This window comes from Heloderma suspectum, chromosome 3 (genome assembly GCF_057233095.1).
Source record: "Heloderma suspectum isolate Gila_16-S chromosome 3, 16-S_ref, whole genome shotgun sequence".
Lineage (NCBI taxonomy): Eukaryota > Metazoa > Chordata > Lepidosauria > Squamata > Helodermatidae > Heloderma > Heloderma suspectum.
Window position 1 is genome coordinate 13,530,873 of NC_139460.1, and position 17,893 is coordinate 13,548,765.

At 44.1% G+C, this 17,893-nt stretch overlaps 1 protein-coding gene across 1 annotated transcript in view; it reads right to left on the reverse strand.

Moving 5' to 3' along the window:
- The window catches only part of DLG2 (discs large MAGUK scaffold protein 2), a 1,591,953-nt gene that overhangs the window by 31,767 nt on the left and 1,542,293 nt on the right, over window positions 1-17,893 (reverse strand). Inside the window, exon 21 of the mRNA XM_084842537.1 lies at window positions 5,981-6,080. Coding sequence (XP_084698663.1) covers window positions 5,981-6,080 — 100 coding nt within the window. The remainder of the gene's footprint in view (window positions 1-5,980; window positions 6,081-17,893) is intronic.

Below are 17,893 nucleotides of genomic sequence, written 5' to 3' on the forward strand. Positions count from 1 at the left end.
ATGTGTATTTTTGCCTGAATTTCACACGTCAGGACGTGGATGCTGGCTTCCTTCTATTGATGAGAAATCCAGTGCTGTGCAACTGAACCTCTCAGCTCCACAAGAGATAATGCTTCTACCTTTACAGGGAAAGTCACCCATCAGATGAGGTTAATTGATGCTCAGCAAGAAAGGAAACCAAAAGAGCTGCATCAGATTATGTGCAAAAACATATGTTCCTGCAATGAAAAGTACATTCACGGCAATAGATGATGCAGTGACAACACTGGCATATCTTTTGTTTTGTTTTGCCTGAATTAACTTGTGACTGAGAAAAAGAATCGGCAAACTCTGAAGAAAGCAAACAGCCATTATACATATTAAAGGAGATCATTGCAAGGTAAAAGGGATGCAGGTGCAACACACCAATATATTTAATGGTATTGACACAAATGGCAAGAAATCCGTTTCATTCTATATAGTTTTCTCTTGGCTTCTGAATGATCATTGGACTGAGGCTGCTTTGTCTAAGATGCTTGTTCTTGAAATTATTTCCTCTTTTAGCAATGTTAAGGGAGTAAGAGCTGATCCTTATGTAGCCAAAACAGCACCACCCACAAGGTATCAGCAAGCTTGGGGGACCCACAATGTTAAAAGCAGCATATACATTCTTTAGAAAAACCCCTAGGGGGTGGGGGGAACCCAAAACAGATTAATGACGACTGCATATTTGACACAGAATGCTGAGCATTTGTTGGGGGAGAGGGCATGGAATGGAGTATCTTGAAAGACGGTATAACTAGGTGGCTGAGTGGCTGGCTGGAACCTGGAATCCACCGATTCACCATAGACCAGAAGAAGTTCAGAAGGAGTTCATGTGCGATGGGCCAAAATAAGATTTTGTCTAAACAGGCCTGGATAAACCCATCAACAATGGCTGTATTTAGACAAGCATTGGTCTTGCAGTGGTTTTCAAACTTTCTGCAACATTTCTACATGGAACTCGTTTACCATGGAACCCCTACATGTCTGCTGTAGAATCCCAGTATGTTTCAGGGAATGCTGGGCCATGCTCTAGGGGAGCACAGTCTGTTCATTGTAGGGATGGTGGAGAATTTCTCCCCGAATCTTCGGGGGGCCGAGCACCAATGCATTCGGCCCCCCGAAATCGGTGGTGAAATTCTCCGCCCCCCCGCCCCCTCCGGGGATGGGACTTACCGTAGCCGAATGTCCCTCCTGGTGGCGGGTCCTGGCGGCAGTTCGGCGGGCTTTCGGTGGGGGTGGCAGCCGGTCTTTTGACCGGCTGCCGCCGCCGCCATTACAGCTGAAGTAAAAAAACCCAACAACCCCGTGATAGGCTACGTAACGATTAATGTAGCCTATCACGGCTGACTTTGGAGATCTAGCCGTGATAGGCTGCGTAAATCGTTACGTAGCCTATCACGGGGTCTTTTTTTTTTTTTTTACTTTCGTAGTTTGCGGCCAGGGAGACGGGGTGCTTCTCCCCGGCCTGAATTTCGGCCGGGCGAGGCGGGACGGCTCCCCCCCCTCGCCTGAACTTCGGGGGGAGAAGCGAAGCACCTCCCCCCCACCACGAAGCAAGCTGCGAGACCAGGTAAGTGACTTTCGTACATCCCTAGTTCATTGAGATTGCTGAGCTGGCAGGTTTCGCTGCCATCCTGCATGAATTAAAAGCAGATTCTAGAACACAATCCAATGTTCTCCTGTGATAGCACATTGCAGCAGCAGCAGGAGATCAGTTTGCCTCCCAGTAGTGAACTTTGAACCCCTGCTAAGCTTCTGAGGATCCCCACTCTTCCCCACTGATCTAGAGGAAGGAAATAATGAACTTATAAACTGATCCAGGGCAGCAACAGTGTTCTGGACCAAGCAATTCTAGAATGTTGGATGGAATTGGGAATTCTGTCTCACCAGCTATGATTTCATCTGACTTTGTAACTGCTTCTTTATTTTGCTGGGGTGTATCCAGTTGTGCTCCAATCTGGGTATTTGTTTGGAACACATCTAAGACAGAGTAGGATTCTTGGCTCACCAAAGCTAAAGCAGTTCAAAAATCAGCCAGGAATTTTTATGTTTTTCAACGTCAGAGCTCTCCTGGCTTCTTCCATTAAGAGCAAAGAGCTAAACTGCAATCTGACAAAGTTAACACATACCTAACATATATTAAAAAGAGGTGGGAGAGGGGAAAAAAAAGCTCAAAGTTCAGAAGCAGAAGTATAAAACTATTTTGGACCTGAGATGTAATCTGGGGAAATCAAGCCAAATGCTGCTGTCAAAGTGCTTTCCAGGTGAGCTCTAAGTAGGTGGCCATCTGGAGCAGTGGCTTTCAAGCTTCCTAAGTTCTAGGAACATTTTCCATATGGATGTGTCTGCTGAGAGTCAGTTGCAGAGCCACTGTGTTTTGTGAAGGATGCTGGTGCATATTTCTCAGTTAACGTGGGCACTGATCCTTCAGCATCATCTCAGCATGAACTGAGAATGTGCCTGAGAACACACACACACACCACTCCCTTGTGTCCGCACATTGCAAGGGAAGATGGGGAGCGGTGGCCATGACCAGAGCTGGATCGATCATTTGGGGGCTCTTGGCAACATGGCCATAATGGCTCCCCTATCATCTCCACCAGAGTGAGCAGGTGAGTGAGGGTGGCAAGGTGTGGCTGCTGTCTCCTCTTGCTCACACACCTGCCCCTCGCTCACGGCAGTGTGGTGCAGAGATGATGGGCCCCCAGTCTCTACTTTTCACTGACAGGAAGCACCACTGCTTTCAACCACAGCTGGCCAGGGGTTGGCACCACTGGACCTTCCTGAAGTGCCAGGTCCTCAGCAGCTGCCCAGTGGTGCTAGGGCGGCCACTTGTGATTTGCCCAGAAGAGGGGATGCATCACCAAAACAGAGGACAAAAGAGGGCACTGATTAGCATAAAGCTTGCATTTGTTGTTGTTGTTCACTGATGTATATGTAGAGATGCAAATTTAGAAATAATTATTACAATTTAAATAAAAATACAGTACATCTCGCCATAGTGTGGAAGACTGTGACCAGGTTGACCTATATGCCTTTCTCAGTCTACTGTCCAGGTGCTACTGATGGGCAACTTCAAGGCGCAGCTCTTCCTTCTGATGGTTCTTTATCTTTAAACCAGATTTGGACTGGACAGCCTTTCAAGTAGAGGACTGTCCTCTATAAAACAGGACAGATGGCCACCCTAGATGGTGCTGAGACCTAATGTCAGCTGTGGACAGGCTGTCTTTTTGGCAGCTTCTCCATTATTAGCAACCTTCTCAATGAGGAGCAATTGATAAGCTTCTCAAGAACTCTAGGGTTCCTCAGAACACAGTTTAAAAATGACTCATGTTAAAAAGAAAGAAACGGTCATGAAAGGATCAAGAATGCATTATTAGGAAACAAAAGTGTTATTTACAGAATCAGACATATCCTTTTCATATGCTGTATGCTATTAATATTGTCATGCAGAACATAAAAACAATGGAAACTCTTTTTTCCGAGTGCATTCAAAGCTGGAGGAACAAAATTAAAATCTAATCTTGTGCATGCTAGGGGTGGAAGGTCCCTGGGGAAGGAACAAAAGCCAAAATAAAAATGAAACAAAACAAATTTATTAAAAAAAAGAGAGGTTACAGTGACCATTCCTGGGAACTTACTCAGAGTCTTTGTTCCATAACCGTCGTCACCTAATCCGGGGATGTCCTGCACGGGAGTCCCCAAAGAGAGCAATGAAAGAAAAGAACAGCCGCAGAAGAGGAAGGAAGAAGTCAGTGGAGTTGAAATGGATACTACCATGACTGACCATGTAGATTGCACAGTCTGGATTCCGGGTCTCTTTGGAAACAACATTAGCCCCCAAATTTGAAGGCCACATGGAAGCTATAAGGAAGGCAATCTATTTTGGTTAAAGCGAGAAAGCACATGCAATCTTAAGAAAGCTGTAGAAACTGGCCAAGATGAAGACAACTTGACTGGCCAACGGGGTTGGCAGTTAGGGAGAGAGATGGGATACTGTCCCTTCTCCTGGTGTTCAAGACCACATGCAATAACCCCAGGAACCACCTATAGTTCTGGCCATCTCATTGGTTGTCCCAGGTTAGAAACAATTAAATAATGGACCTACGTGCTCAGCAGCTGGGCAGAGAACACATTAACTGATTTTTTAAAACATGTGTGTGATGGCTTGATCTGTGTTCATAACACTGCTACAGATCTTATGGAACAGTAACTACAACAAAGTAGACCGCATCCTACACTGCTCGCGCACTAGCAGAACCTACCGCCAGTGCCATGTGGAGCTGCCAGTTCTTAAGGCAACTGGAAATGAGCAGAAATTCTAGTTTCTGGAATGGGGTAGGTCAGTGGAGCTCACAAAGAAGAGCTCTGTTGACCTGTCCCAATCCAGAAATGAGTTTTCAGGCTGGCTTTAGGCAGCACTAACTCCCTGTCTCCCCAACGGCGGGTCCCATTAGCACAATGGAATGAGCGGAAGTATTGGATATTGCCCACAATCTTAAATTAGCCAGCCTTTGTGTGTGTGTGTGTGTGTGTGTTTTAGAATTTAACCTTAACTATATCCAAGACTGGGCCTTTAAAACTTGCTGTGAATTTTAAAGAACAGCAGCATGAACAAAAATAATTTGTATCTATGGATAAGTTCATACAACCCACAGCAGTTGAGGGTTAAACAAGGCAAAAATGTTACCCGTATGTTTTTCCCCTCTGTGGCTAACGGTGGCTTTGTGAGTATGTGTGATTTAACTTGAAGAACTGGAATGCAGGAAAAGGGTTAGATGCCTCCTCCCCCACTGCCATGACCTCAGTTCAAATCATGCCACCCTGCCACTTTTTTTAAAGAAACAATATGGTGTCGGGAGTTCCAGTCATGTCTAGTTGGCACTGATTTCCCAGGTCTGCTGAATCATCGGAAGTGGTCTCTTGTGCATCTCAATCGCATGCCACTTCTAGATGCTAGAGCAGGGGTGTTGAATTTCTTTCAGCCTGAGAGCCAAATTCCAGTTTGGAGAAACTCTCATGGGCTGCATTCCTGTGGTGAGCGGGTCTGAAGGCAAAATGGGGCAGGGCCAAAGGCAAATGGGGAGGGGGCACAATATCAAATATAACGGCATATTTTAGCTTAAAGCTCTTCCTGCAGGTAACTAAGCCCTAAGAGGCATTTCAACTTTTTATAACGATGGAAAAAACTGCACAACGGCCAGGAAATCAACAAATGATGGTTGGGACAAGGCAGTGGAGGCTGACGGCTCCTATTTCAGCGGGGCTGTGAATCCGCTCTGGGTTTCAGTCAGAATCAGTCAGAACTCTAAAGGAGCTCTCCAAAGTGCTGAACCCCCCCACTGAAATAGGAGTTACCAGCCTTCACTGGGGCCAGGGGAAGAGTGTGCAACCATCTACGGATCCACAGAGGGCCAGTTTGTAACCCCAGGTGGTCTAGATTTGGCCCCCAGGCTTGAAATCCTGGAAAACGACCTAGCCTCTCTCATCATCAAGGGCCTTCCAACTTGATAGATTCAACTGTCCAAGTGAGAAAAGAGTCACAATGATAGATTTTTTTTTGGTTAGGAATGTATCAGCATGATCCACCATGAGCCATCTACAGCCAACGGGAAGCAAAACAAGTGATCGCAACCACCTACGCTTAAATGGTGGCAGGTTTCTCCTTAACCAAAATTCAAAATGGACCAATTTAAGCAAGGGTCAATGGGGCTGGTGTACACATTTTTTTTAAAAAAATAAAATTAGCAACAGAGAAGAACTCTTAAATCAGTGGTTACAGCTTTAGTTTCAGTCCCAAGGAATCCAGACCGCCATCATACATTGGTCACAGTAGTAATGCCTCACTTGTCCTGACTCTGAACATTGTTTGCCTAGGTGTATGTGGGGGGGTTACCAGTGTCATGCGCGTCACCCATGTGCTGCACTGTGACATCGTCTCTAAGCATTTACTTACGTTCCGGGTCACTCGTGTCCTGCTCACTCAGCTCCTTGTTCTTGTAGAATGGGAATTTTCGTGAAAGGATGAAGTTCTTTTTACGCTTGTCATTGAATGACTGTGAAGGAGAAAAGGCATGGGGCAAAAACAAGGACGTCTAATTGTTGTCACACTCATGCTGACAAAGCAACTAGTTTGTAAAAGTGGAAAACAACTGTTGTGACTTAGTCCAATTTTTAAAGATAGATAGATAGATAGATAGATAGATAGATAGATAAAGCGAACAGTAGAAAGAAGAAAGAAAAAAAAGAGCTGACGATTTGGTGGGGGTTTTAAATGACCTGAAATTAGAGCAACAATGTTTGATTCATCATTTAAGGCCGAAATCCTATGTGCACTGGGAGTAAGTGCCAAGGAACACAGTGGGACTTACTTCCAAGTAAGTGCATGTAGGATTGTGCTATAAATTAGTCCATTAATTGTTTTTAATTAACTAAAAAAATACCCCTGATTGTTTGGGCAGCAGATTTTCTTGTTAAATTGCACACACACTATAGCCCTATTGCTGCATTCAGAGAACATGTGTGGGCAGGGGGTGCAGGGCTGTGCACGACAGCTCTCCCGCCCCCACAAACCCCCATCCCTACTGGCTCCACCTCCGACCTTACAGTAGTCAGCCAAATGTGCTAAGAATACTCCTTTGGACCTTCCTGTTCAATGCAGGAACATCATGGCTGAGACAGCTGGGATGGAGATGCTGGGGTCAGAGCTGACATGTGCATCCCTTTATGCTTTATGTGCATCCTTTTATGCTCACACACATTCTTTGAACACATGGATAGGGCTGTAGGTAGCATGTGTGTGTGTGTGTGTGTGTGTGTGTGTGTGTATATATATATATATATATATAAATATAAATATAATCTGCAGAGGTTATATATTATATATAACCTCTGTAGATGACAAGCACCATTTAAAAGAGGCTGGGAACCTGTGGCCCTTCAAAATGCAGGACTACAAGTCTCATCACCTCTGAAAATTGGCCATGCTGCCTGGGCCTGATGGAAGTGGTAATCAAATTACATCTTTAGGACCACATGTTCTCCAGGCTGGATTTAGATAGTGGCACTCTGCTTCTTTCTCCCACAGGCGGAACGCCTCTTCTAGATGATGCTTGCTTGCTATGACACAGATGTGTGCATAATTAAAAACAAAGAAAGAATGCTTCCTTCAGGACTATTGTTTTTACTCATATGCAAATTTATGAGAATGTAATCAATTAATTAACAAATTAATCAACTATATCTCACATTATTAATTGTTGAAGATTTCTTTAAAAATCGGGTGATCGGTGGACAAGCGGGATAAAGAACACTTCTATAAATAGAAAATAAATATTCTGCATGGCGTGCCAATCTATTTCTCTTGCTTAAACTGGAGAAAAAATGTCCACTGAACTTTGTATGAATGAGCTGATTGAGATTTGGCCTTATATTCCGAATCCCAATATATTTAAGGATTGATAAGACAATGTTGGTCTCCATACCTGATTCCAAATTTAATTACTTGTGTCACAAAAGTTTCATGCCACTTTTACATTCCAAGCATATTTAAGTTTTAGTAATGGAAAACAAAAGGAAAAAAATATACATGGAAACCTATGTATGTCTCGTTAGGGTTGCAATACTTGAGTTTGAAACAATATGACACACATGCAAAAAGTGATACACAAATCATGCAAGCACAAAATAAAGGCAGATAACAAAAATTCTGACATAAATGGGTTTGAAACAACTTTGGTTGCGGGGGTGGGTGAGGACCAGCATGCAAATAACATCAATCGAATGGCCTACAGAATTTAATGGAAATAAAATGTGCTTTTCCCTCTCTTTATTTGGGTGATCACTTTTTTTCAAATTAAACGATGTCGTGTGATTCTTGTTAGGATGATATTATATTCTTAAAACAATAATGTATCGGGCATAATTTTATAGAAAAGAGAACAAGTCTAAAGTTGGCTGGCTATGTGTCTTTTTCTTTTGGGAACTCAAGAGGTTATCAAATAGCTGTACAAACATGTTTCAGTTTCCTGAGACATGATATCATGCCACACTGAAATTTGTCTTTATATTTCCCACCCCACCCCTCTCCTCTCCACAATCTGCAGTCAAAACATTGGAAAGGAGCATTTTAAACAGGAGTAAACTTCCCTCTAAATTCTTTGTGTCTTAGGACAGTACAGCAAATGCCCAGTTATCTCGATCCTTGACAGCAGCAGTTCCTCATGATGAACCAAATCAAATGCCTCTTTGCCCTCCTTTGGAGATCCCTATGAAATGTAACCCTATAATTGCTGCACCTAGAATTGTAGGCCGTGGAGGTGCCCACAAGCTGCCGTTTCCAATATGGCAGGACATCTGTGGCTTTGATACTCAGACTCTAAACCTAGCAATTATCAGGTAGCCTTGAAGATTGTCTTCTGCAGGGGTGTCAAACATCTTTCAGCCCAAGGGCCAAATGAAATTTCAGAGAAGCTCACGGGGGCTGCATTCTGGTGGTGGGTGGGTCTGAAGGCAAAAGGGCTGGGGCAAAAAGTATGGGCATGTTTCCACGGAAAGTCCTTTCTGCCAGTAACTAAGCCTTAGGAGAGGCATTTCATCTGTTCAGAGCGTGGACAAACCATGCAAAAGCTGGGAAACCATCAAACAATTGGTGGTCAGTGGAGAGGATGGGGCCAGGGAAGAGATGTGACCCTCTGGAGAACCCCAGAGGGCCACATTACGTTCCCAGGCAGGCTTGATTTGGCCCATGGGCCGGAGGCTCAACACCCCTCATCTACTGTATTACACTCTACCTGGAGCTGCATTTGATTAGCTCTGCAGAGGCTGCAGAACATGACGGTTCAATTCCCGATGGTCACTGAGGACCAGGAAAACATCATACCATTGCATCATTGTCTGCACAGGGTCTTGGACACTGGAGTACCTTGGATAGCTGCTTTAGAGTTCTGACTGGTTCTGACTGAAACCTGGAGTGGATTCACCACCCCATCGACATCAGAGCCACCAGCCTCCACTAGTCCTGGGGGCTTGTTTGGCAGAACTGGTTCTGCCACATAATTTATGGATGTCCTGCTATATCAGGGGTGCAGAACTGGTTTGGGGTGGGGTGGGCAGATGACCCCTACCCAGCCCTCCAATCTGAGATGGGAAATAACAGAGGGGGAATGCCCTCTGAGGGGATTTCTCCAAAGTTTAGCTCTAAGTCCCACCCCTGGAGTCTCCGCTGGCTGGATTGGGGTACCTGGTGGACCAGATCCTGCCAGGGTGTTGGAGGTTCTGCACTCCTGACCCATATGGGTAGAGCAGTAGCTACATTTATTGGTTTTTCAATGACATGGATGAGCTATGACTAAGTTTTAGAGTCACATTAAAGTTCCCTGTTCAGTCATTGCTCCCCAGGAACACCAAACCTACTGAGGGGGGCAGGATTGCACCCCTCTGGCCCTGCCCTGATGTCACAGTGCCCCACTGAGTCAGCCCCAGTTGGTCTGAAAAGGACAATGGCAAAGGATGTCTCAAAAGGGTTGTCTTTATTCGTACGATTGTGCAAGTGGAGGGTTTCTGAACTGGTGAAGCACCTGAGTACCTCTTTCCAGCCATCCTGCTTATGGAGATCAAGTGGGTGGTCCAGCTCGGGGCACATGGATATCAGGGGCAAGGCCAGTGGCTTCCAGGCACCACCTCCTTCCAAGTATTGTGCCTATGCATGGAGGAAGGGCTGGGCAGCGCTTTAATGACTGGCTTACCAATAAAAATCTGAACCAGCCCCATTCAAAGCCACTCTGTTTCCGGAAAACCTCCTGCTCAAAAATGATTTTTAAAAGCCTCTTCAGTGATGTCAGATTCCTGATGGCCAATTCACACATGCAAGTCATCACCGGATGTCACAGTCACCGAGTGATAAGCGTGCAGGTTTGAACGGTTTGGATAAAAAAAGGCTCACATAGTTTTATGCGGAGTACAGAACTCCATTCAGGAACGATGTGATTTTGGCACAGCTGATGCTCCACCTTGGTGATAGGTGGGAACAGATATATAAATAGGCTTGTTATATATAGCGATCAGAAAAACAAACAAGCCATTCCCCTACTAGAATAACTCCTCTTCCTTTTCTTCACACTGGCAGTGAATGCTAGTTTAACAAGGGACTGACCTGTTCTAATCGTATGAAGTTACGTACAGATCATGGCTGCTAGTCTAAGGGACTAAGGGTGCAACGTTTAGGTGATTAATTTATAACAGGGTCTGTGTCTTGCATTTTGAAAGGCCAGGGATTTTGCATTTAGAAGACCCAGCAGCATTGGTTCTGCTCAACAACTCACTCCTCTACAAGCCACAGGGACCATTAACCCCCTCCTCTCCAGCATGAACCATCAGAGGCCTTGACAGGGACCCATGAACTGGATTGAGGTAATGGGGCACAAGGAGGGGGTTTAATTCTCCCTCTTTGTGCTGTTTCTCCCAATCGAAGCCCCTCTGCCAAGCTGCTATTAGCCTGCTGTGGGAAAAAATGCAGGGATAATATCTGTACTTTTCTCTCCCCCACCAGCCCCAGCAAGCAGGGTAGCTGCAAGGACAGTGGCAGAAATTGTTTTTGAACCTTATTTTAGTGAACGCTCCACAATGCTAATTCCATTGAATTAATCTCGTGGTTTGCTGAGGCATTGAACGAGGCAGTTCTCATTCAAAATGGAGGGCCTTGAATGAGGCAAATGCATCAGATTTCAAATCTTTTATCAGGTTTTTTTGGCCATGTCAAGATTAGTTGTGGGAACACAATGGCTGCTGCGGTGATCCATGAGCTTTGACCGCCCTTTTGGAGGGCCCAGCCTTACTCTCCCATTTGAAGACAAGACAGATGGTTAGGGGGAGACTCCCTAGACATTGTCTCTTAAAACAACAGCAACAGCGTATAGTGTGCAACATTATATAGAGCAGTCAGAAGATTAAATGCCCCAGGGAGGCGAGAGAGGCACCCTCCTTGGCATGTTTCCACAGGCAGGCAAAAACATTTTTGTACCGGCAGGCCTTTGGGGATAGATAGTCTGGACCTGTGAGAATATGATGGAGTGGAACTATTGTTTATATTGTTGTTGTTTTTAAAATTCTGATATTTTATATAATTTTAAAATTATTGATGATTTAATTATATTTTTTTAACTTTTGTATATTTCTATTTATTTCATAGAATCATATAATAGTAGGGTTGGAAGGGGCCTATAAGACCATCGAGTCCCCTGCTCAATGCAGGAATCCAAGTCAGAGCATCCCTGGCAGATGGCTGTCCAGCTTCATCTGGAATGCCTCCAGTATGGGAGAGCTCATCTGGCTTCCTGTCACTTCAGCCCATTATTCTGTGTCCTGCACTCTGGGATGATCGAGAAGAGATCCTGGCCTTCCTCTCTGTGACAACCTTTCAAGTACTTGAAGAGCGCTATCAGATCTCCCCTCAGTCTTCTCTTCTCAAGGCTAAACAGGCCCAGTTCTTTCAGTCTCTCCCCATAGGGCTTTGTTTCCAGTCTCCTGATCATCTTCGTTGCCCTCCTCTGAACCCTCTCCAGTTTGTCTGTACTGTTTTAACTGTACAAGTTTTTAATGTTGTAAAACCGCCTTGAGTCCCACTATTGGGAAAAAGGTGGGATGTTATTGTTATTGTTATTATTATTATTAATAATAATTAATGTATGTTGTTTGTGGACATAAACAGTCACATCTGAGATGGCTTTGAATTCGTGCCACAAAAGACAAAGGATTGGATCCAGACTTAGTCATGCTTAGAGTAGGCCCATTGAAATCAATGGGACTTAAGCTTGTCATGATTAAATTAGGTCTCTTTGCTTTCAAAAGATGTGCTCTAAGCATGACCTCAGTCTGGATCTGACCCAGCTAGACATGATTCCTTTTTCCTTATATTCTGAAAATGCAGCATTCCCAAAGTGTCCTATTTGATCTGACTTAAAATATCGATTTATAATCTCATCACTTCCTTGTTGTGGCAGACATTGAAACCAACACACCACCACCACCACCCTTCTTTAACATTTGTATAGCATTTTCAATGTTCAAAGCTGTATCTAGGTGTAATCATTACAACAACCTTGTAAGGCATGTCAGTATTATTACCATTCCCTCTATTTCCAATGTTTAGAGGTGAGTGCTGATCCTTATGTAGCCAAGGCAGTACTCTCAACACACAGGATGGCGGTATTGGCAGACTCGGGAGAACCTTAGGTTTGCGTACTTCAATGCAGTTTAGTGCCGTTCAGTTAAGGATGATGAACTATGGGTGGAGCCACAGAAAGAAGCAGACATTATTGGATACACTATAAATAGCTGCTAAAGGGGCTTTACAATTAACGTGTTGAATATAAGAGAAAACAAACAAAAATTAAGGCTGTATTGACCAACGTAGGTGATCTGGTACAACTTGCATCACCAAAGTGTGATACATCATCATACTCAAGTGTGTGTAATTATTTGTTAGGGATGCTTATGGAGTCCACCTCTGCCAGATTCCAACAGCAGATTTTTGAAGTTGTGCTATACCAGACATGTTTACAGAAGCAGAACTAAAATATCAGAATGTGTTATTGTTCTGGAGTTATATTTCTGGAATTTTGCAAGATGGGAGACGTGTGGGGTGGGATTCCTGTGCCCCTTTCTATCTCTTAGCAGTAAAAACACATTGAAAGTAAATTATAAAATGAACTGTCTCCCCCAGCCAAAATTGCACCCCATTTTAAAAACACGTTATTTGTGCAATATCACAATACTGTAATTGCACTAATTCTTTTTACCCCCCCCCCCACTATATATATATGCATAAAAACCAGGGATGATGTTTTTTGTTTTTGTTTTTTAAAAAACACATTTATTTTGTGTATTCCTTAATCCACCCTCCTCAATTACAAGGACGTGCGCAAAACACATTCTCAAATTCTGACTCACAGAAGTCCTGCTGGAATTCAATTGGAGCGGAGCCAGTGAGTTGTCAGAATCTCGGAACAATTACAAAGTGGGAAGATCCATGGGATTGTACATTTAAAACAAAAGTATTAGTGGTGGAAGAGGGTTTTGTGGGGAATTACATTGTTCTTGCACTAGAGAGGCTTTAATGGGTTTAGATGAGCTCTGATTTCTCTCACCGCATGACTGGCTGCCATCTTGAAACTGGAATACTTTCCAGGGCCTTAGTGAAGTTGCTACACTTGAGCCCCCCGGATAAGGTATGACCACTTCTCATACATGGCTTACTATGGTGTGATGCTACTGAATGTGGAAATTGGAAATTCAGTTTTGCATTGCTACTATATTGAGTCAAATGGAAAAGCTTGTGATGAGAGAAATAGCTCACTGGATTTCTAGGGTGCATTACATTAACGTTCCTATTGGTGCCTGCCATCATGCTGCAAAGGTTTATAAAATGATGTACACTTTGGAGAGGGTGGCTAGAAATAAGAGGTTCACCCTTGCCCATAATGACAGATCTTGGGGTAGGGGGTAGAGGTGGGGTTGCCTAATGATTAGCCAAAGAAAGTACTGTAATGCTGATATACCCATCCTAGTGCGTGTCTCTTTAAAACTAGAAGCATCATTGGCTAAGACACCTGGAAGCCATGGTCCCACACAGACTGACACCCTTGCTTCCCCTCACTGTGGAGCTCCCTGCTTTTATATTTCAAGTCTGCCATAGACAGCTAGAACAATCTCCTTTTTAATTAACACCTTTCCAGGTCCATTTCTGAGCCCAAAAGCTGATAAGAGGGTCTTCCTGTCTATGTGATTGGTGAACCAACTACGTGATTGGTGAAATATGTTGGGCGACTGCCCCTGCCAATCCTGACAAGTCATCATAAAAATGGATGAAAGGAAAACTCCTATACATGTTGGACAGAATAAAGTCCTACCACTCCCAGCATTCCCCAACCCAGGGAATTGTAGGACTTCTTTTCTGTCTAAACATGCATTGCATTGCCCCCTAAGAACCTTTTATTTTTGTTACCTTGTCTGACCATCCAAGGAAGCTGTATTAACGCCCCCCCCATTGTATTTCCCTTTCAGAGTTTAGCATGTGTTAGCAAAGTTTAAAACATACATTTTATTTTCAAGTTCAGTTCAGTTTTATTATAGAGTCACAGACCCATTCAGGTTTTCAAGTACCTCTTTGTTTTCCCCTTGGTTGCTATTTACATTACATAAATAAACCTCTCTCACTCAGGACTAGGGAGGTGAGGATTTTATAAAATCTGTTTCATCTGCATTTCACGGACTGTCAGGTGCCTTTTGTTCCATCGTCCACTTATAGATGGAATCAGATTTTTCCCAATTTCCTGAATTTCCACAAATTTGCATTTGCGCAAATTCACACAAATGAGCAACTTCTCCCCAAAATGCACAAATCCCTCCAAAATGCACACATTCATGCTTTAGCCTATGGGGGAAATGTGCATTTTCAGCCAGTGTTTTTATTTTCTGTATTAACTTCTGTAAACTGCCCAGAGAGCTTTGACTATGGGGCCGTATAGAAATGGACGAAATACTAATACTAATATTAATAATAATTTTTCTACAACTAAAGCTTCAGCTATTCGGCGGTATAGAAATGAAGTAAGTAAGTAAATAAATAAATAAATAAAATTTATGTAAAATCCCAGAAAGTAAAAAGAGAAGAAAAGAAAAGAAAAGAAAAAAAGGGGGGGGGATCTGCAAATCCACAGAATCTGTGAAGCTTGGGAAAAGCCAGTCCGCTGAAGAATCCTTGGGTCGGATTCATAGAAATCCGAACTCATTTGATTCCATTGGGAATTTCTCCAACGTCCCTACTCAGGACCTGAGGGTTTTAGAATCATAGAACAGTAGGGTTGGAAGGGGCCTATAAGATCATAGAGTCCAACTCCGTGCTCAATGCAGGAATCCAAGCCAAAGCATCCCTGACAGATGGCTGTCCAGCCTTGTCTTGAATGCCTCCAGTGTGGGAAAGCCCACTACCTCCCTAGGTCATTGATTCCATTGTCGTATTGTTCTGACAGTCAGGAAGTTTTTTCTGATGTTCAGCCGGAATCTGGCTTCCTGTCACTTCAGCCCATTATTCCGTGTCCTGCACTCTGGGATGATCGAGAAGAGATCCTGGCCTTCCTCTCTGTGACAACTTTTCAAGTACTTGATGAGCGCTATCCTATGTCCTATGTCCCCTCAGTCTTCTCTTCTCAAGCCTAAACATGCCCAGTTCTTCCAGTCTCTCCTCCTAGGGCTTTGTTTCCAGTCCCCTGATCATCTTTGTTGCCCTCCTCTGAACCTTTTCCAGTTGGTCTGCATCCTTCTTAAGTTGTGGTTGATGACAATTCCTAAGGGAGATGCTCCTCCCACTCCAAATCCCCTGCTTGGGTCACATTCCTAGGTTTTGCTGGCAGTTCCCCTTACTTCTGAGGAAAGGCATCTTAGTTTGGGAACTCACCCCGACTTAGTTTGTGTGGGAGTGCATGGTGGTGGCAACTACAAAAATGAAGAGGGCGCATGGCCAGCAGGTCTACCTTAAAAGGTTGGCACTAGAGCAGGTCTTGCACACTCATCACAGTATGTCTTCAAATGATGCACAATTGGCACGTGGAATTTTCTGCCACAAGATGTAGAAAGGGCAACTAACGCTGATGGCTTTAAAACAGGGGACTTCAGCTTCTTTCAGCCCAAGGCCTGAACTCCATTTTGGACAAGCTCTTGGGAGGCCACATTCCACTCGGCAGCAGGGCTGAAGGACAAAGAACAGGTCCCAAAATACCAGCATATTTTAGCTTAAAGCTTTCACTGCCAGTAACAAAGCCTTAAGAGAGGCATTTCTATTTTTTAGAAAAGGGAAAAAATTGTAGAAAAGACAAGAAACCACCAAATGGTCAGTGGTTGAGGGGTAGGGGGATGACTATCTGGGGAATCTTGAAACGCCAGAGTGGGATCTGAGGTGTGCCAAAATTTAATAGGGATAAATGCCAAGTTCTGCACCTAGGAAAAAGAAACCAAACGTACAGTTACAAGATGGGGGATACTTGGCTCAATAATACTACAAGTGAGAAGGATCTTGGAATTGTTGTAGATCACAAGCTGAATATGAGCCAACAATGTGATGTGGCTGCAAAAAAGGTAAATGCTATTTGGGGCTGCATTAATAGAAGTATAGCTTCCAAATCCCGGGAAGTACTAGTTCCCCTCTACTCAGCACAGGTTAGGCCTCATCTGGAGTACTGTGTCCAGTTCTGGGCACCACACTGTAAGACAGATGAAGACCAACTGGAGAGGGTTCATTGAAGGGCAATGAAGATGGTCAGGGGACTGGAAACAAAGCGCTATGAAGAGAGACTGAAAGAACTGGGCATGTTTAGCCTTGAGAAGAGAAGACTGAGGGGGGATATGATAGCACTCTTCAAGTACTTGAAAGGTTGTAATCAGAGAGGAAGGCCAGGATCTCCTCTCGATCATCCCAGAGTGCAGGACACGGAATAATGGGCTCAAGTGACAGGAAGCCAGATTCCGGCTCAACATCAGGAAAAACTTCCTGACTGTTACAGCGAAACGACAATGGAACCCATTCCCTAGGGAGGTGGTGGGCTCTCCCACACTGGAGGCATTCAAGACAAGGCTGGACAGCCACTTGTCGGGGATGCTTTGACTTGGATTTCTGCACTGAGCAGGGGGTTGGATCCGATCGTCTGATAGGCCCTTTCCAACCCTACTATTCTATGACTGTATGATTCAATGGCCCATGGGCCTCAGGTTCAACACCCTTGCTTTAAAGAGACTGAGACACACTCATGGACGATGGGTTCATTGATAATTATAAACTATGTTAACTCAATGGGCATAGGCAATATACCTCTGGATGCCATATGCTGAGGACAAACATCAAAGGAGTTGCCTCCATGCCCAATGCGTGGGTTTCCTGGTTGGGCATTGTTGGGAGCAGAATTCTGGACTAGATAGACTCCTTCATATTGTGGAGCAGGACAGCCCTAACTCTTGTCAATATTTCTTATTCATAATGGAAAGAAGAGCATCAAGTGTCTTCCCCAACTCCTCAAACACACACTTCTTAGTGAGATCTCCTAAGTCTACAGGCTTCAGGAAGGGATGGTGCAACAGAATCCTTCAATCCTGTTGAAATGGACTATGGCATATAATAATGTAGATCAGGGGTAGGTAAGATGGTGCCCTCCAGACGTTTTGGACTACAACTCCCGTAACTCCTGACTAGGGATGTCAGAGAAATCCGCAAATGACAGCAGACTGGCTTTTCCCCTGTTTGGTGGATTCTGCAGACTTGTGGACCATTTTCCTAACCTTTGGGAATTTTGCGCAAATTTCATCATAGAAAAATACACAAAAATTAAGAAAACCCAGCTGAAAATGCACATTTCCCCACAGGCTAAAGTGTGAAAATGCACATTTTTGGGGGGATTTGCGTATCCTGTGGGGATTTCAGAAAGTAAAATAAATAAATAAATAAATAAATAAATAAATAAATAAAAATTCTTTCGGGCTGATGATGGAACAAAAGGCACCTGACAACCTGCAAAACACAGAACAGATTTTACACAGTCCCCGCATCCCTACTCCTGACCATCAGTCATGCTGGCTGGGGCTGATGGGAGGTATAGTGAAAAACATCTGGAGGGCACCAGCTTGCCCAGCTGTGTCCTAGGAAAAAAAGTACACGTGATTGCACTGTGCTTAGGCCACAAGCATAGTATGAATTGGGTTGCCAGGCCAACCCACTGGAATGATGGGACACATGTGTTCTGGAGATGAAGGGCAGAATCCAGTGGGACGGTTACGCCCCCCGCTGATTCCTTTCTGCCCCACTGATTCCCTTCCCTAGAAAGTG